The 20,254-nt window shown below is 37.0% G+C and overlaps 1 protein-coding gene across 3 annotated transcripts; it reads right to left on the bottom strand.

Moving 5' to 3' along the window:
• Positions 1-6,220: 6,220 nt before the first annotated feature.
• On the bottom strand, positions 6,221-16,571 carry LOC131851675 (sentrin-specific protease 1-like). Of its 3 annotated transcripts, none has more exons than XM_059202205.1 (7): positions 16,384-16,571; positions 16,081-16,178; positions 14,505-14,743; positions 10,036-11,117; positions 9,033-9,219; positions 8,177-8,401; positions 6,221-6,595 (listed from the first exon to the last, which is right to left on the bottom strand). In XM_059202205.1, exons 1-7 carry the CDS (start codon positions 16,476-16,478, stop codon positions 6,434-6,436), a joined length of 2,088 nt encoding a protein of 695 aa, XP_059058188.1. In that variant the 5' UTR covers positions 16,479-16,571; the 3' UTR covers positions 6,221-6,433. The 3 variants fall into 3 exon arrangements, with proteins under 3 accessions (XP_059058188.1, XP_059058187.1, XP_059058189.1); XM_059202204.1 differs by having other exon boundaries at positions 6,221-6,598; XM_059202206.1 differs by lacking the exon at positions 16,384-16,571 and adding an exon at positions 16,249-16,338 and having other exon boundaries at positions 6,221-6,598.
• Positions 16,572-20,254: the final 3,683 nt, after the last annotated feature.

Consider the following 20,254-nt stretch of genomic DNA (forward strand, 5'->3'; position numbering starts at 1 on the left):
AGCAGATGATGAAAAAATGAAGAGGCCCTGTTCTGTGCAGATTTTGTTTCTCTACAACTTTCATTTAAAACATTTTTTCATATTTCTTACAGTTATCGAATTATTTTGGAAAAGGCGATTTTCAACCCTTTTTCTTTATTTTTTCACCCCTTTCCCGTTAACATAAATCAAAATTTCTTTCTGAATATTATTCACGTGTTTGTGGACTTATTTTGATATATTGCGCAAAAACTGTGACCAGTTAATTAAACATGATGTGACCATCATGTTTAATTTAAATTTTTACTGGACTACATTACGATATTCATTCAATATAGTATTGATCGAAATTCAATATCGACTAAGTATAATCTTTCTACTTCATTTGCCTTCATTTTCTTGGTAGAAAGTCACCGCCATAAGGTTGTTCATAACCGGGCTATATAAACCTCTAATATTATAAATGCTTAAGTGAGTATGTTTATTCGTTGTTAACATTATAATCATGTAATTTGACATAATTTATATTATTAATCGGGTCTTAACACGAATACTTTTATTGGAAATAGAAGTATTTATCTACACGTATAAATAAAATTGGAGTTTCTGTTTGTAATATTGAAATAACCATTTTTTACTACATGCATTTGAATATAAATACATACACCAAAATAACATTTTTTACAATTTTTGTCTGACTGCCTGTTTGTTTCGGCTAATCTCTGAAATGGTTGGACCGATTTAGACGGGACTTTTTTTGGTAACAGGCTACTTTTATTATTATTATTTTTATTTAGAAAAGTAAAGTTAAATTCCACGCGGACGAAGTTACGTGTACAGCTTGTCATTCTATATGGTTACAGCCCATTCCTAAACGAAATATTTTATTTATTTGGAAAATATACACTCTATACTGAGATAAAAACCATCGTTCCTAAGAAAACCTTCAATTCTTGTCCCTGACGGGTCTAGGGAGCGAACTTTGAAAAAAGGCGAGCACAATAGATCTATGCAGGTCGCAGCGCTACCGGTCTTAGCACCTGACAATAGCCCAAAACCCTCAATAAAAACTCCTACTTTAATACCTTTATTTACCATAAATTTATTCGTGATAAAACCCAGTTAACAATATAAACAATGTGTTAAACACAAAAGTTTATATGTAATTTCAGTAGCATCTCATATAGAGGATGATGGAAGATCGCGGAAAGTGTCAAGAGCTCCACCGACAAGAGCGTAGCTCTTAAATTATGAATGAATGAATGAATCATATAGAGAAGAACAGACTTTAAACCGGGAAAGAAGTAACGCGTGAAGTCGCTAGTCCCAACACTTACGATACCATGCATATCTTCCCATTTATAATTTATTATAATAATAATTTATTATTTATAATATTAGTAACAATACTTTAAACTTGCATTCCGTTATACCCTATTTAAGATACCAATAAATTAAAAATAACAAAACTTTATATACATTTTACGAGCTTGTTTCAAAGTCTTCTAGAAATAGAAAATCATTTATTCATATAAACTTAATTTAAGCACTTTTGAATAGTCAACATTTTTTTTTAATTTATCGCTTATTCGGAAAACTGTCTCATCACAAGAAGAATAAGTAAGAAACTTGTGTGTTGCTCTTTTAGGCAATCCTTGTAAGCTGTTTTAAGCGGTAATCCTTGTAATTCTTGTTAGAGCAGAGCTTCCCTAACGTTTTTGTGTCGTAAACCCTTTGCCATATTTTTCGGTTTTGGGTTGACCCGCCAGTCTTACTGGTATTGATTTTTTGTAAATTTCTAACTCTAGTAAAGTTTAGTGTTAAAAACAACAAGATGACCACTGTCGTAGACCCCTTGCTATTTGTCATAGACCCCTGGGGGTCGATATAGACCACTTTAGGAATCACTGTTTTAGAGCATTGCAATATAAAACAGACAAAGCCGGATGAGACAGCTAGCACAACGAATTCCTTATTTCAATATGTATCTTAACATATAAAGATTTCATTTCATAAATCATCTCAACAATGCATTATCAACTTGACGGCCTCTGATCTAGTAAACCTATTTATTTCCAATAGTCGCGATTCGATTCCTCGCAGGGTACAAACTTGTATTCATAAGTACGAGTGTTTGTATTGGTCTGGGTGTTTTATATGTATAATATGTATTTACAAAATGAAATTAAATATCTATCAGTTGTCTAGTACCCATAAGTCAAACTCTGCTTAGTTTGGAACTAGATGGCGCTGTGTGAAATGTCCTGAGATGTTATACTTGCAAATACATCTATGTACGTAGATTCATAGATTGTTATCTCATTACATTGTATAAAACAAATTCGCTGTCGTTGTCTGTCCGTCCCTATGTATGCTTAAATCTTTAAAACTACGCAACGGATTTTGAAGCGGTTTTTTTAATAGACAGAGTGATTCTAGAGGAAGGTTTATATATATATATATAATACATGTACACCCGGGCGAAGCAGGGGCGAGTAGCTAGTAATCTATATATATTTAGTTTATATAAATTTCAATTTCAATCGACCAAGTCCTTGTAAATCTCAACTGAAAGAATGGTCAATATTTTTAGATGAGAAATATGATATTATTAATAGAAAAAAAGACATTAAAATTACATAATACTTTTCAACCGCGTGAAATTTATAGCCTATATGTTATTCTGTTGTGTATGCTATATTACTATAAAGTTTCATCAAAATCCGTTCCGTAGTTTTTGCGTGAAAGAGTAACAAACATCCACCCATACTCACAAACTTTCGCGTTTATATTTATATATATAAGTAAGATTTTTCTAATTTTCTAATATTTACATTTACGTTTGTATTACAAACATATAGAAACTCAGTACATAGATGTATCTCGCAAGGTTGTGTAAAAAGTATAATTTTTGTTAATTTAGGATATGTTCATCTTTTTATAATTTTAGTAGGAAATTTCATTTAGTCATATAATATATTTATACATATTACGGTTGTGTAAGTAGTATTCACTTCATTGGGTATACAGGATCGGATTAACTATCAGTCGGAGTAGGTGACTGCGAAGTGGCCCGAGTTTATATATACACTTGCTTTTGCAAGCTGCTTCGCTCGCGTTAATTTATCCCCTTAAGGGTGGAATTTATCAAAATCCTTTCTATGGGTATGCCTACGTCATAGTAGCTTTATGCATACAAAATCTCAGCCCGATCGGTTTAAAATTGACAAAGTTTCATATAAACTTTCATACCCTATTTTATCCCTTTGGGGGTAGAATTAATCAAAATCCTTTCTTAGCGGATGCCTACGTCATAACATCTACCTGCATGCCAAATTTCATCCCGATCCGTCCAGTGGTTTGGGCTGTGCGTTGATAGATCACTATGTCAGTCACCTTTGGGTTATATATATTTAGATAGTAGAATGAAGTTGCTTCCGCAGTATTAGATTTTTAAACGCAACGATATTTTAATGTAGTTTTTGGCAATAGATAGAGAGATTGAAGAGGAAAGTTTATATGTATAATATATCGTCGGTTAAAGGGGGGTGGAATTAGGAAAGGGTTAGGAGGGAGGAGTATGAGCGTTCAGAACCTCTGCTCAACTTGTGAAATGCCTAACACTTAATGTATTCTGAAGAGGTGTATTTCCCAGGTCAATTCCTGGTTAAATAGGAAAATGGCAGTACTCGAAATGTACATTTTTTACAAGACAAACATTTAAAGTTTTTAAATTTATTAAAATGATTTTTTCCTTTAGAGTTTTAAATTTAGACAGCAGTATTATATATCATTTTAAAAGTATTTAGATAATGATTAAGACGGCGTGGTTAATTTAATTGAATTATATAAAAGGAGGTAATTTTAAACAAATCCTCGGAACGGTGAGGTCGCTCCGTGAAGCCTGTGAAGACACTAGGGGACTTCTGCGCTTCTGGGAGGAGGTTGGCTAGCTACTTTAGTAGTCTGGGGATCGGTGATGTCGCTCCGTGAAGCCTGTGAAGACACTAGGAGACTTCTGCGCTTCTGGGAGGAGGTTGGCTAGCTACTTTAGTAGTCTGGGGATCGGTGATGTCGCTCCGTGAAGCCTGTGAAGACACTAGGAGACTTCTGCGCTTCTGGGAGGAGGTTGGCTAGCTACTTTAGTAGTCTGGGGATCGGTGATGTCGCTCCGTGAAGCCTGTGAAGACACTAGGGGACTTCTGCGCTTCTGGGAGGAGGTTGGCTAGCTACTTTAGTAGTCTGGGGATCGGTGATGTCGCTCCGTGAAGCCTGTGAAGACACTAGGAGACTTCTGCGCTTCTGGGAGGAGGTTGGCTAGCTACTTTAGTAGTCTGGGGATCGGTGATGTCGCTCCGTGAAGCCTGTGAAGACACTAGGAGACTTCTGCGCTTCTGGGAGGAGGTTGGCTAGCTACTTTAGTAGTCTGGGGATCGGTGATGTCGCTCCGTGAAGCCTGTGAAGACACTAGGAGACTTCTGCGCTTCTGGGAGGAGGTTGGCTAGCTACTTTAGTAGTCTGGGGATCGGTGAGGTCGCTCCGTGAAGCCTGTGAAGACACCAGGACACTTCTGCGCTACTGGGAGGAGCTTGGCTGGCTACTTTAGTAGTCTGGCTCTACATCCACAACGGCCCGAATGAGAGGCAAATTGCGGAGACTGGAGTCCAACATACAATACAATACAAGGAGGCAATTCTAGCTTCTAATTTCGAAAAATGTCATTTTTCTATTTAATCGACGATATATACACCCGTGTAAAGTTTGGGCGGGTAGCTAGTACATTGAATATGATTCATAGAGCGACGATTTATTTGGAAAATTGGTATCCTCAGTAACAAACTTAGAGAACAGATCCATCTATTCCCCCCCCCCCCCCCCCCCCCCCCCCCCCCCCCCCCCCCCCCCCCCCCCAAAAGTGGTTACGTAATACTTGAACGGCCCCTTATGTGCTTCAAACTAAAAAGCTAAACTACATTCTATTTTCTTTCAATCCAGATAAAAAATAGCACTGAGCAACTATTTTCAGATGTTTTCTTAATTACATAGGAGACTGCAAGGATTGCATTGACAGGGACCCCTGTATGGTTAATCAGGCACTGTATTATTTCGTTATCTTTTTTAATGATAAATAATCAAATGTAACATATATAACATTACTAGCTGTCACGGCAAACGTTGTTTTGCCTTAAAGTAAAAAAAAAATTAGGGGTAGACTACCCCTAACATTTAGGGGGATGAAAAATAGATGTTAGCCGATTCTCAGACCTACTCAATACGGTTACAAAATTTCATGAGAATCCGTCAAGCCGTTTCGGAGGAGTATAGGAACGAAAACTGTGACACGAGAATTTTATATATAAGATGCTGTAAAATGTTTGGTAGAAACACAATGAAAGAAGTCCTTCTCCTTCTCACATCGCCATATCTACCATGTAGGTGTATTCTTAAATAATTCTTTAATTACATCACTCGTAACATTTGGACAGTGTATGAGAATAATTTATGAATTTAAGACGTGTCTTTGGAAATTAAAATCTATGGAATAAATAAAAATTTTTAATGAATTCACGTACCAAAGACTGAACCAGAATAATAGTAATATGCAATCCCTTGCGATTGCGAGTGGTTTATCCGCGCTAAATAGCGCACGTGATAAAACGTGCCGTGTAATGGCAGCTAATGTCGTAGTTTTATTAAACAGATATTGTAATTGAGTAGTTATTTACAGTTTCCACATATTTTTGTAGCATCTTATTTGCAATATAAAATATTGTATTCCGATTCTGATCAATATTCTTTGCTGACATTTAAAAAAATAACGAATCTGAATAAATTACTGGGTTTACCATAAATAAGTTCATTTACTACATGTAAATCAAGTTATTTTGAGCTTGGTTTTACGACTCCACTTATGTTGAAGGTAAAGTCCTTATTTCTGATGATGAGTTCGTATAGCGTTAATATAGCGTCATGGTATTAACGCATGGTTTTACAGTTCCACTTATATAGTAAGTAAAATGTTAGCTCACGATGTTTCCTGATGATGAAGTGTGTACAGTCAGCATTCGGGATTGTTCTTGATGATTCAGCGCGTAATGTGCACGCGTTTGAGTTTGTTCTTCGTGATTTAGCGCGTAGTGTGGTTATGCGCTTGGTTATTCAATGTGTAGTGTGCACACGATCGGGAATGTTCTTCGTGATTTAGTGCGTAGTGTGCACGCGCTCGGGATCGTTCTTCGTGGTTTAGAGCGTAGTGTGGGTACGCGCTCGGGGTTGTTCTTCGTGATTTAACGCATAGTGTGGATACGCGCTCGGGGTTGTTCTTGGTGATTTAGGGTGTATCGTGGATGGCGGAGATGGTGATTCAGCGCGTGTGTACGCGCTCAGGATTGTTCTTGACGATCAGGGTGTCGTGTGGAAGGCGAGACGGTAGTAACAGATGGTGACCGCTGGGCTACAGCAGCAGTCGTCCGGCGAGGATCTCGAGCGCGGCCTTCCGCCGCAGGTAGGGCATGTGCGCCTGTGTGAACGTGTAGGGGGCTCCGCGCGCGCTGAACTCCGCGAACGTGCACGCAAACATGCCGCAGTCGCTGCCGTTCATCTGCTGCGGTATGTTCTGCTGAACGATAATATCATTAATTCAATTCAATTCCTTTACTGGAACATGTGTACATAATGGTCTTAAAATTATATGAGTTTCAAATGCCCTGCCGTTTCCGGCGTGTAAAAAATTACAATAGTATTAATATTACATTATTATATTAATAAATTATTATTATTATTACAATACATTATTGACATTTTAATAATACAATCATTTGTGGAATAATAACATTTATTTAATAATTCAATAAATAATTTATTGAATTATTAAATAAATGTTAATATTCCACAAATGATTATTTGAAAAAATTGGAAATCTCTGTTTAGGTACATACAGCTTGTATTTATGTCTATTTCTACTTTCTGGAATCACAGTTTCTCTTAAATATATGTGGGTATTTGTCAACGAACATGCATATTTTCATCACATATATATTAGAACTAGATGTTGCCGCGACTTCGTCCGCGTAAATTGTCGATACTTCCATATAACCTTTAATTCCCCTTTCAAACCCTTACAACACTTTTCGGATTAAAAAGTAGCCTATATAGTTTCTCAGATTCTAGGCTATATGTGTATCAAATTTCATTTAAATCGGTTCGGTAGTTTTGGCGTGAAAGCGAAACAGACAGACAGACAGAGTTACTTCCGCATTTGTAACATTAATAAGGATAGAATATGGGTCGAAAAGTGTCGGGCGCCCTCCAGAAAGATGGACCGATGATATGACGAAGGTGGCCGGGAGTGGATGGATGCGGAAGGCGGAAGAAAGCACATGGTGGAAGTCTTTGGGAAAGGTATCTATCCAACAGTGGATAGATACCGGCTGAAATGATGATGAGAATGGAATAGAAAATCACTTATTCAAATAAACACATTGAAGCACTTTTGAATAGTCATCACATTTTCTTTTTCAATCTACCGCTCATTCGGAAAGTTGTCTCATCACAAAAAGATGAGCGAGAAACTTGCGTGTTGCTCTTTTAAATAATTTTGTTGTTAGTTCACATTTTTAAGTTGAAGTGTGTGGATATAAAACACCAACTGGCACTAATTCAATGAAATACTCAAATAGAGAAAATATTAATGGTTGAGTAAGTAAATAAGAGTAAATCAGTCATAGTGATTAGAGCAGATCAGTCCCTACAAGCTGCACTCGTTCACGAGTATGACGTATGAGCCAGCCATCACTGCGCTCGACCATATTTTAAGGAGCCCAATGACCCGGCCCACCACGCCGCCACAAGTCTGGATATTTTAGTGAGCATAACTACTCAAAACACTAGACCACGTCATAGCTACTTACTATTGCCATCTGATAGTTAGATTCAAATAACCGTTTCTTGCATGTAGTAAAAAACGGTTATTTGAATCTAATTATCAGATGGCATACGAATATAAATACGGTACATACACCAAAATAACATTTTTTACGTATTCATTTAAATTCAAATTTAATAATTAAAAGTTACATTAATTGGGCTCCTTAAAATATGTTTCCATTGATTAGAGTTTTTTTTCTCTTCTTTTGGCTTCGGCTGTGTTGCCATTAGCCATAGTTTGAGATTGCTAATTAATTTTGTAAAATCTAACCTTCAAACACTCCGCTTTCCATCCTTTATCATCGAAAGGCTGTCCCTTCTTGTCCTGGTGCTCATCGCGCAGGTACTGCATGAGAGCGTCGAGGCACGCCTGGTTGGAGCTGCCCATGCTGTCCAGGTATGATACCTTCTTGTTCTGGAAGTCTACCATGCTCACACACCAGTGGACTCCCAAGTGTACTGGCACCACCATCAGGTCGTGCGCGAATATGTCCACCTAAAATGCACATTAATTAAGGAACACTTTTTTTTGGGTTCGGAGAAAATTAAAAGTTATATATACATAATACATAGCTGGATCCGCGGTTTCGCGGCGAACTGACGGTAAATTTTGACATAACATAAGAGTCTGTAATAGACCTACATGAGTAAAAATATTTGATTTTTTTCTTATGGATAATAATGGAATGAGGCACCCGCCAGCGCAAACGGGTTACGCTGGCGGGACACCAGTGGAGGATGATGAGATGAGCATGAGGTGGTTTCCAGGGGAAACCACGTGAAGGTCAACCTGACATGGAATGGAATTAGCAATGGGTAATAACCCCATTACTAACAATCCCTTTCCCCTTGATATTCTGATTTTTTCGTCTGTTTATGAATTTATTGGACACAGTTACTAGATACATAAATATAATAATTGCATTTAATAATGGCTAGTAAGACAAATTGAATATTGTCTAGTGAGCACTGCCGTGTCTAAACTGTGTCACCCACCTTACGTTTTCCTAGTGTTATTTAATATATCAGATCAATATTTTTATGTACATTTTGTCAGTCTATTATCATCTGTAATATACATCATCTCAATCAGACAACCTCGTATTATTCTCCACACAAATTCTTACCCTTCTCGTCCATCTCCGCAGGCCGGCCTGTCCACTTTGCATAAGTTTGGGATAGAAGAATGTATTCGTAGCGTACACCTTTGGTAGGTCTTTTCGCTCCTCACTCCTTTGCATCAATAAATTCATGTAGAAATTTATTACTTCATCATTGAGCCAATTGAGACCAGATAGTGTTTGAAGATCTCGCCTGGAAAGAAAATAAACTATTCTGTTTGGGTGTTCTAAATATACCCACCACTTAAAGTACCAATGTGTAAATTTACTTTCGTTCGTGAATTTACACATTGGGACCGGGTCATCACCTGTGGGTGGTCATCATCGTGGGGATGCGGTCTTTTAATGTGTTAAAAAAAATATAGACTTTTATTACATTTCGCTCAGTATATACGAATACATTGTGGCAGGGGGTAAGCTTACTGCCATGACAGCCTCTGTGGTTTAGCAGTTTAGTGCGCCGCCTTAATTCCGATGGTCGCGGGTTCGATTGTACGCACCCGCGACCTTCGGAGGTAAGGCGTTGTTTTCTATTTATGTATATACAAAAAAAGAATATATCTACGTATTTGTATTAGTTGTCTAGTAAAACAAGCTTCACTTAGCATGGGACTAGGTGGCGGTGTGTGAATTGTCCTGAGATATTACTATTTATAAGATTAATTTCGTTTCTAATGAGGCTTTCCATCAATGTAGAGTCCATCTACCATGTCCCAGTGATCCTGTGATCAGGATGTTTGTAACTGCATCGAAATATCAGGAATACATATCCTGTTAATATAATTATTACAATTCTGAACAACTTCATTCACTTTACTCAGGAGACACAGTATGACTGGAAACCAAGTCGAAATACACCATACAAATGTCTGAAGCATCACACAAAGGAAACATTGTGATTAATATTCATATCCTGTTGAATTCAATATCATATCATCTGTCAGATACAGATATCTGAAGAACGAAATAATGGTAAACAAGAAAAAAGTTTAAAACAGCATTTACTTACCTATGTATTCTTAAATTGAATTTCTCTACTAGAACTTGTCCAGGCGGGCCCGGCCCCAGCGCTCTATTGACTAATTTCTCCTGTTCAGGCGTTAAAGGCGGAAGCTCGACAGTCGGCTGAGGCTCCTCGAACAGACTTTCCGGTATACTTAATTCATACTTCAATTTGTTCTCTAAATGTGCTATTTTTTGTTCATTATTTACTTTTGTTATAATATCGGACTCGCGTCGCGCGTCCACCAGTTTCTCCTGAGTTTGCTGTTTCTTTTTTTTATATTTTGTATCTAATTTGGAGAGCCAATCACTGGATATTACTGCTCGATCTTTAAATGACTCTCTAAGGGAATTTATGGGATCTATCCTAACAGAAGATGTCGATGACTCAGAATGAACAATTTCTACCTCGGAGTCTGACGAGTTTATTGATGCAACCGTAATCGGATCATATTCCTTTGTCACCTCGTTCTCCTTTTCCGCACTTAGACCTTTCTCCACAAATTTTAGTTCGTCCAAGGCCTTTTTCTGTGTTTTTTGCGTCAAACGAAACGAAGCTGCGTCTTCGGCTAGACTTATTATATCGCCAGGTTTCCCTAATGACACAGGTTTCGCTGTAGTGGTTACTCGTCTGATAAGTTCTTGATAGTTTTTCTTTTCGTCTAAGTTGAACACTTCAGATAGTGTTGTTTTCAAGTTGCCGTTCAAATTTAGATATCTATTTCTTAATGTTGGGAGATTCGATGATTTGCTTTCTTGCATCCATTTTGGGACCGGCGTGGGTGCCTTTTTATATATTTTAGTAATACCTACTGGTGCCTTAAATTTACTATACGCTCTTGGTGATGTGCTTGCATTTCTGTCGTTTAGTTTTCGACTAAGTTTATAGTACACTGGCTCTCGTGAGACCCCGTCGGGTGCTTCGCTGCTGTTCGCAATGAAGTATTTATATGGTTTCAGTGGTGGTGGTGTTGATATTTTTTTCACGAATATAACATCGTCGTCAGGTTGGTTGTGGTCGGATTCCTCCTCATCCAAGTCTATATATACTTTTGATGGTTTTTCTGGTTTATTTTCTATCCATGTTACCTAAAAAAAAGAAATAAATATTATTTACCTATACATATAAATAAAATTGGAGTGTCTGTTTGTAATATTGAAATAACCGTTTTTTACTACATGCATATGAATATAAATACGGTACATACACCAAAATAACATTTTTTACAATTTTTGTCTGTTTGTTTGTTCCGACTAATTTCTGAAATGGCTGGACCGATTTTGACGGGACTTTTTTGGCAGGTAGCTGACGTAATAAGTAACTTAAGCTATTTTTATTTTAGAAATATAAAGTTAAATTCCACGCCGCTGAAGTCGCGCGTTAACTTAAAGTTAATAATTATTTATTAATAAAAAGCAACACAAATCCTTTATTCAAATAAATTTCATTTAAGCACCATTGAAAACTCTGCTGCTTCGGAAATCTGCCTCATCACAAGTAGATCGAGCAAGAAACTTGTGTGTTGCTCTTTTGAATAGATTTTTTTTAAATATATGTATAAATAATTACACAATAACAAATAAAAGGTATGCTTAGTGCAATTAGATAACATAGTCAGCGCTATAAATTTTAAGTTTTTCTATGAAAACATTATGATCGTTAAGGAACTCTTCAATTTTATAATATGCTTTTTTACAAAGGAAATGTTTTATACGATATTCAAACCTTTTTTCAGGCAGATTTAGAACAGACTGGTAGTTTGTTGTAAAACCTTATCCAATTATCATAAAAGGAAATAACTTTAGTTAAATGACATTCAGGTAAAATCAGTTTGTTATGGAGGATGATGTCAGATACATACAATGAATCATGCATTGTATCTGTCCTTAACAATACTATAAAATATCCCAATATCCCAAAAGTTTTTTTTTATTGTCTTATAATTAATAAGACAATAAAAAAAAACTGATTATAACCATAACATAATTATAAATCTGCAGATTGGGACAGATTGCGAGAATTTTACGCATCGTACCCATGGAAGCAGTACTGCTTTGCATCAGAAGACGTCGATACCTATACAGCCGCCGTTACTGAAGTCATACTTGCGGGTATGGAATGTTTTATTCCAAATCTGCTTGTTTCTTCAGGGGCGAAAAAGCGACCGTGGTTTAATAGGTCATGCAGAGAAGCCAGACAGGCTAAACAAACTGCTTATCTGGCTTGGACCACGGCTCGTTCCAACAGTGATGTTGACGTATCTGATGCAAGGCGGAATTTAAATGCTGCATCCAGGTTTAGTAAGAGAGTAATTGCTAGAGCCAAATTCGACTTCGTCAGTAAAATTGGTGAACGACTAGCACGACATCCATCTGGAAGTCGTGCCTTTTGGTCGCTTGCCAAAGCTGCCGAAGGTAACTTTAGTCAGTCGTCCTTACCACCACTACGGAAGCCGGATGATAACTTGGCAATCAGTGCAAAAGAGAAGGCCGATTTGTTGTGCGCTCTTTTTGCCTCAAATTCGACTTTGGACGCCGGGGACACCATACCTACTACCATCCCATGGTGTGGTAACTCTATGCCGGAAATATCCGTAACGCAACGGCGTGTCCGGCGAGAGTTACTGTCTCTTGACGTCCACAAGTCGAATGGGCCAGACGGCATACCGGCATTGGTGTTAAAGAAGTGTGCTCCGGAGTTGTGTCCCGTACTCACGCGCCTTTTCGCGCTTTCGTACTCCTCTGGGCAATTTCCGTCTTCATGGAAGACCACCCTTGTGCACCCTGTGCCAAAAAAGGGCGACAGATCAAACCCATCGAACTACAGGCCTATCGCTATCGCATCTCTACTCTCCAAGGTGATGGAGCGTGTAATTAACACACAGCTCCTGGGATACCTAGAGGATCACGATCTATTGAGCGATCGTCAATATGGCTTTCGCCATAATCGCTCAACTGGTGATCTTTTAGTGTATCTCACACACCGTTGGGCTCTTGCCATCGAGAGTAAAGGTGAGGCATTGGCAGTCAGCCTTGACATGGCGAAGGCATTCGATCGGGTTTGGCATCAAGGTCTTCTATCGAAATTGCCCTCGTACGGTATACCAGAGGGATTATGCAAATGGGTTGCTAGTTTTTTGTCTGGCAGATGCATCAAAACCGTAGTCGACGGTAGTTGCTCCGATGGCATGGACATTAACGCTGGCGTCCCGCAAGGCTCCGTTCTCTCCCCGACACTGTTTTTGCTGCATATCAATGATTTGTTAACTACAGTTAACATTCATTGTTATGCGGATGACAGTACTGGGGACGCATTTTACACGGGCCGTGCTAATATCCCTCTTTCCGTTGTGGAGGCAAACCGCGAACAGCTTGTGTCTGAAATCGAGAGTACTCTTACCAGAGTCTCCGATTGGGGGCGACTGAACTTAGTTCAATTCAACCCTACCAAGACACAAGCCTGCGCGTTCACCGCTAAGAAAACCTCTTTTGCTGTGGCTCCGCAATTCCAGAACACGTCCATTACCATCTCTAAGAGTATTGGGATTCTCGGTATCGACATCTCTAGCACAGTTGAGTTCCGTAGTCACCTCGAAGAAAAGGTTAAGCTGGCATCCAAAAAACTCGGTGTGCTCAATAGAGCGAAGCGGTACTTCACTGCGGACCAGAGACTCCTCTTATATAAGTCTCAAGTTCGGCCGCACATGGAGTACTGCTCTCATCTTTGGGCAGGAGCACCTGGATACCAGCTCGGTCCTTTTGACTCGGTTCAGAGACGTGCTATGAGAATTGTCGATGATCCCAATCTCTCTGACGGTATCGAGCCACTTAGTTTGAGGCGAGACTTCGCTTCGCTTTGTGTGTTCTACCGATTATACAACGGACTGTGTTCTGAGGAATTGTTCGACATGATGCCTACGGCCACCTTTCACCATCGCACCGCTCGCCATCGACAGGGAATTCATTCCCACACGCTGGAACCTAAGTGGTCTCGGACAGTGCGGTTTCAGAGGAGCTTCCTCCCGCGTACACTTAGATTGTGGAATGAACTTCCTGCCGAGGTTTTATCACGAGACTACAGCTTGGGGTTTTTCAAGAAGGGTATATTAAGGTTTCTTAAGGGTCGGCAACGCGCACGTGACACCCCTGGTGCTTCAGGCGTCCATAGGCTACGGTAACCATTTACCATCAGATGGGCCGTATGCTTGTTTGCCACCATAGTAGTATAAAAAAAAAAATAACGGTGATGAAAATTTGATGAATGTGGATGGATGTAAAGGGAGGGGACGCCTTAAGAAAAGATGGATGGATTGTGTGAAAGATGATATGAATATAAGAAGAGTATGTTCAGATACAATGACCGATAGAGAGCAGTGGAAGAGAATGACATACTGCGCCGAATAATGGGATAAAGGCAAGGCAATGATGATGAACCATAATGGTGATGGCATATGGTAAAAGAAAAAAAATACTAACCTCTTGATCATCACAATCACCTTCACCATCATCCACCACACGTAGCACTTGTCTGTTAAGATTCGCCCTTCTATATGGTGTACTGCCACCATTTTCCTTGACCCCTACTAATTTTATCGGCACAGTACGAACTTTACTCTGTTTCTCTGTCGACCTATTGGGTGTTGAGGTACTAGGATGACCCCTATCTATTTGAATGGGTATGTAACGCACTTTTGTTTTATCTTTGTCCCATAAATCTGAAAAGGAATAAAAAATATTGTTAACCATTTTCAAAACCATAATTTATCTAATGTACACTATATTTCTATTCTTTACATTTAGCAGCTCATCTGGACCATTGTTCATGTAATGAACAATGGAACAATATAATGAACCTATAAACAATATCTTAACAATAATCTTGAACTGATTCTATTCAAGGGTGTAGTTAAAAAATTTCCTGAGCTGGACATATTTATATGAGATTTTTATTTTAGAATGGCAATGGATTACCTAAATAATACATTAATTTGTAGGTTGCTATTGTTTTATAATTATTAATGTATTATATTTTTGTGTAATTTTCCTAAGTGAGCATATTGGGAAACTGTAAGGCTCACTTAGTTTTGATGTCAGTAAATAAATAAACATGATTATTAATAACATAATATCACAGAACAGATTGTCATAGGTCAGAAAACTAACTTTTTATAATTATGCAGTTATCATAAAAGCTCATTTTAATTTAATATTAAGTGTGATTACTTAGAAAATTATGAACTTTTTGTAGACCTATAAAGGTGTAACATTTTCATCTTACATTATTTTATTATACACTCTCACATGAGTTATTTTATGATATCAATATATATATGGAAGAAATTGTTAAGTATGTAGACCCTATTGTTTTCAGGATGTTAATGGCCTGATGCACAGGGTGGGGCACCAGTCGAGGATGATGGAATCAGTATGAAGTTAGATTAGTTACTCGTTGCGCTAACTGACCTGATCTCATTCTCATATTATAATCCTCCACTAGTGCCCCATCAGCATAAACCGTTAGCACGGGCGGCTGCACCATTCCATTATCATTCATAAAAAAAACCATTATGATAAATTCCTGGTGAATTTATAGTGACAGGCCAATGTGATCTGACCTCATGCTCATCCCATCATCTCCTAAAATATACCACCCCCTTCCCATAGTCCTCTTCTATGAAGGCAGAGTGTTTCTGGGGAACCGGACTACAAATTGAAACTCACTTTGTGACTTGACTCATATTCAGGCAATAGTTACCATATTCCACTGAAGCTTTAGGTTCCAATTACATTAGAAACAGGTAAAAGAGGGTTTTATGAGTTAAGTAATGGTTTCCAATGTTTTATAAATAAAACAAATATCTTGCTTCTTGCAAATTACTAGTTATTAAGTATAATATAAACGTTGTCAGTAGGAATATATGTAGTGTATTTGTTTCTAGATAAAGTTTCTTATAATAACTATGTACTAATTACATTTTAAAAGGGAAACATGAATTTATTCCATACAATTTAGTAGTACACAATATCAAAGAAATAACAAAATATTTATTACCCTTTTCCGCCATAACGTCGGGGAAATTAGTTTTCCTCATCTGTTTGAGTTTCTTGACTGTCGGAAAATCATCATCGGACGAAAAATCATCTTCTACCCTGAAAAGTAAACCCAAACACGTTGCAGGAAAAATATAGCGACGCTGTTTCTAATTCAAATGTTACTTACTTCCAGAACTTAGATGCCAATTTCAATGGTATTTTGAGCATATTTTTTTATTTCAATGTATTGAACAAGCAAGATTTTTCATAGACTTTGCCGCCATAACTAATTTTAATGTTGTAAACTGTAAACATGTCATACCTGTCGCGTTTGAAGCTTGTCCTAATATCAGGATTTTCATCACACCAACCAAGAAGGCTTCTCACATAAGCCACAACGGACTTCATTTTATACATTTATGTTCCCATAACCTTATTATTTGAATTTTTGATCATAAATATGAACAATTATTATTTTTAAATTATTACAATAATTCAAGAAAACGAGCATTTCAGACTTAGTGTGTCATAGAGTAATTTTATTTTTTAAATTAGGGATGCGACTTAATAATCGATTATGAAAAAAATTCGAAAGTTTTAATCGATTTTAATATTGAAAAGAATCTATTATTCGAGTGAATGGATTTCCTTTTATTAATGATTTTTTAAACTATATTGTCTAATAAAATGAGAATTCTTGTCGTGCCAAGGAGCTGAAAAAATGGAGTATGGATAAATAATTTATTAGAATAAATCGATTTTTATTTGGTATGACTTTTGTACTGACTTAAATAATTGATTTAACAATAATTGATTTTTCGAGTAGCATTTTGGTGCAAAATGTGACATCCCAAATAAAATTAGGAATAATGTTTGTTCACAGATAACATAATATTACATAGTTTGTTGAAGTAATAATGTTGCCAGGCCACCTTCATAAAATGTAACTAGGTTTCGGAATCCGTAAAAGTTACGTATAACACAGAGTGTTTTTTAAATAAAAAATTGGCCATCTCCGTACTTGTGATACAATTTTGACGTAAAATTTTATTCAAGTCTTGTCAGCCGTTAAGTTGGAAAAAGCAACGCAGATTTTATAATAAAGGCACTAGAATGAACACCTGTCTGTTCTTACTGTTGTAATTATTGTACATAGTGAGCAAATATTACTTGTCATTTATTATTAAAATATATGATGTATTTGCAATTCTTTATTCTTGTATGTTACGCGCTATATTAAAAGTTATGAATAGTGTAAAATGTTAGTAACTGGCAGCATTGACTCATAGACAAATTTGGCAAAAATCTCTGATTTTTTTTCGAATATTGAATGGGTATTTAAATATTACATTATCAAATTTGTGTTGATTATCAAATTTTCAAATGATGTACGTATGGAACAAAACTGTCAAAATGATACGAAATTATAAAACTTTTTGGGCTAATCATAGTGTACAAACACAATGTGCAACTTTATTTTAAACAATTTATCTACTCAACGCTAGATGGCATTAGAAACAAAAGTATTGTTATTTATATTTATATAGGTTTAGAAATATGATTAATTATTTCTAAATAATCGATATTAGAAAATCATCGATGTTTATGGATTAAACATTTATGTTTATCATCCATGGTTTCCGAAAACTGCGAGTTATTAACATCTGATATGTCTTAATTTAAGAGTTTAATTTATGTATATTATTATAATAGCCACCATATATACAATATACCAAGCTGTATATATGTTTTACGTACCAATTTCGCACTGTATATCTGTTTTTTTATTGGCTGTTAATGGCACAGTGCACCCGCCTGTCTTAGCAGTATACGCTGTCGGGGCACCACTGGAGTATGATAGGATTGGCAGGAAGTTAGATCGAACAGTCCATCGTGATAAATTCACCAGAAACTTCTCGCGATGCTTTCCGGGTGTAACCACATGGTGGTGAACCTGACATAGTACATTGGTAGCAATAGTGTCATTAGTCCCCACCTCCCCTCTATAATATCTGGTGGAATGGTACAGAAATGAGTAATTTTTAGAACAAAGATTGGCACTTTTTTCAAATAACGTATATTGTATGGCCATAAAAATGTTTAATCATCTTCCAGACAATTATAGAAATTTGAATAATAAACAATTTAAAAGCAAAAAAACAATTTAAATTACTAAATAAATGTTATTATTCCACAAATGATTATTTAAATGATAATAATGGATTGTATTAAGAGTTTTAAATAAAATAATTTCATAATAATGTATTGTAATAATAATTTTAAATAAAAAAATGTGATAATAATGTAAATGTAATGAATATTATTGTAAGATTTTACACGCCGGAAACGGCAGGGCATGTTTGAAACTATTATAATCTTAAGACCATTATGTACACATGTTCCAGTAAATAAATTGAATTGAATTGAATTGACATAGACAAAATATTTTATTTCTTAAACAGAGCTTTAGTCACGATGGCCTAGTTTATTCAGTCCCGTTTGTTTTCGACACGTGTTTCTTTGGGTCGGGAACACTCGATTGTTTTTAGGCCATTGTATCGGATGAAAAAAATAAACTGGGATTAAGATGAAGATATAAAAAATAACAGATTATTTCTCATGTCGCTACACAAAGGATTGTTGCTGAAAGTTTGAAATTCAGTTTTAACTTTCAGTAAATAATATTTTGACGATTGATCTACTCGTAACTAGATTGTATTAAAATGAAAACTAGAGCATTTATAGAATACTACCCTCCCCCTTCCCTCATTTCCACTCGTATAATTTGTACGTAATAATTAAAGAAGAGAGAGCGTCAGAAATTGGGTACGTCCATGCAATAATTTCATATTTTACTGTCACATAAACAGGTAACTGACATTGTTATAAGTGTAGCAGCATAGGTACTTTCTACACGTGCCACCGTCCACGTCCTTGCAACCTCCTAGAATCCTTATCGCACGGCACGTGTAACACTAGAAACGCACCTGCGCGACCTACAGCTGCAGCTGCGCTTAGAAGCGACAAGTGTAAAATCGTATATAAGGCCAGAATATTTTTATAATAAACACACTTCCATTCTGTCTGTCGACTATTTAATTACAAGCTCCCAAGTTCTCAACAAAGTAGGTCATAAACCTAAACCCTAAAGGGACCTCTACATATAACCCCTTAAATTGGTGACTCCGACGTGATTTAAATTTATACGGTTAATCTTATATTTATTTACGAAATGAATACCTATTCATATACAAATATATGTATTAATAATATATTTTTTTCTCGTATTTATTAATTTTTTTATTAATTGGTACGGCATAGGGCAGACGGTCATCCTACTGATAAGTGGGAACTGTTCTCGTATTTACATTTTCAGAATTGTGAAGATCAGGTCATGACCTGATCTTCACAATTCTCGGACCATGACGGACCATGGTCCGTGGTAACCTATATGCGTGTCCATTCAGGAGAACTAAGATGTCAGGCCACACCGTAATTTCTCTGCAATATCTCACAGTTCCTATTGTAGGTGTGCTTTGCACACATATGCTTACATCGCGTTGTGTAGCGCAGCTATTGCATGTCCCTCCCCAGTCCTGTATATCATGTAGCACAGGAATAGCGTAATATATCAGTGATTAAGTCTACTGTATTTTTCATTTCGTGAACTCTCAGACACCATTTTTTTTTCGGACTACTCTAATGCTGTTGGCCGCAGCTGGCCTTTACAGCTTCACCGGACGTTAGGGGGCGAGTGCAGATGGCACTCCAAACCCGCAGAAGGACTTATGGAGCGGCTGAAGGCCAACTCCTGCCTGACGGATACGACTTTAGTCTGAGGGCACCACTAGGGGTTCGAACCTCGGCTCAGGCCGTCGTAATTTCGATCCCCGTTTGAATTGGACGGGGATCGATCGGAGGGGTCCCAGACACCATACCCGAACACGCTATATATACATAGGAGGACAATCTGTACATAACATATATATAACATAATACAGTAATTGTGATAACTTATAAAAGTGAAACTATAATTGTCCTATGGTTCCTATATTTTACATGTACACTTGGTTATTTTTATTTTACACTCCTATATGTTGTTTTGCAAACATATATACATATGTAATGGGCAACCTTATCGGTAAATAAGAAGAGATCGCTATTTAGCTATAAGGCCAGCTATTATTGCACAC

The sequence above is a fragment of the Achroia grisella genome, unplaced genomic scaffold (assembly GCF_030625045.1).
Source record: "Achroia grisella isolate CSIRO2021 unplaced genomic scaffold, CSIRO_AGI_Agris_v1 utg794, whole genome shotgun sequence".
Taxonomy (NCBI): Eukaryota; Metazoa; Arthropoda; class Insecta; order Lepidoptera; family Pyralidae; genus Achroia; species Achroia grisella.

Bases quoted from the DNA above. Each gene is read 5' to 3' on its own strand.
- LOC131851675 (XM_059202204.1), bottom strand. From the start codon at position 16,478: ATGTATAAAATGAAGTCCGTTGTGGCTTATGTGAGAAGCCTTCTTGGT. The intron at 11,118-14,504 runs GTTAGTATTTTT...TCTTTTTTTTAG, and splicing joins GTGATTGTGATGATCAAGAG to GTAACATGGATAGAAAATAA. The intron at 6,599-8,176 runs GTTAGATTTTAC...ATTATCGTTCAG, and splicing joins GGAAAGCGGAGTGTTTGAAG to CAGAACATACCGCAGCAGAT.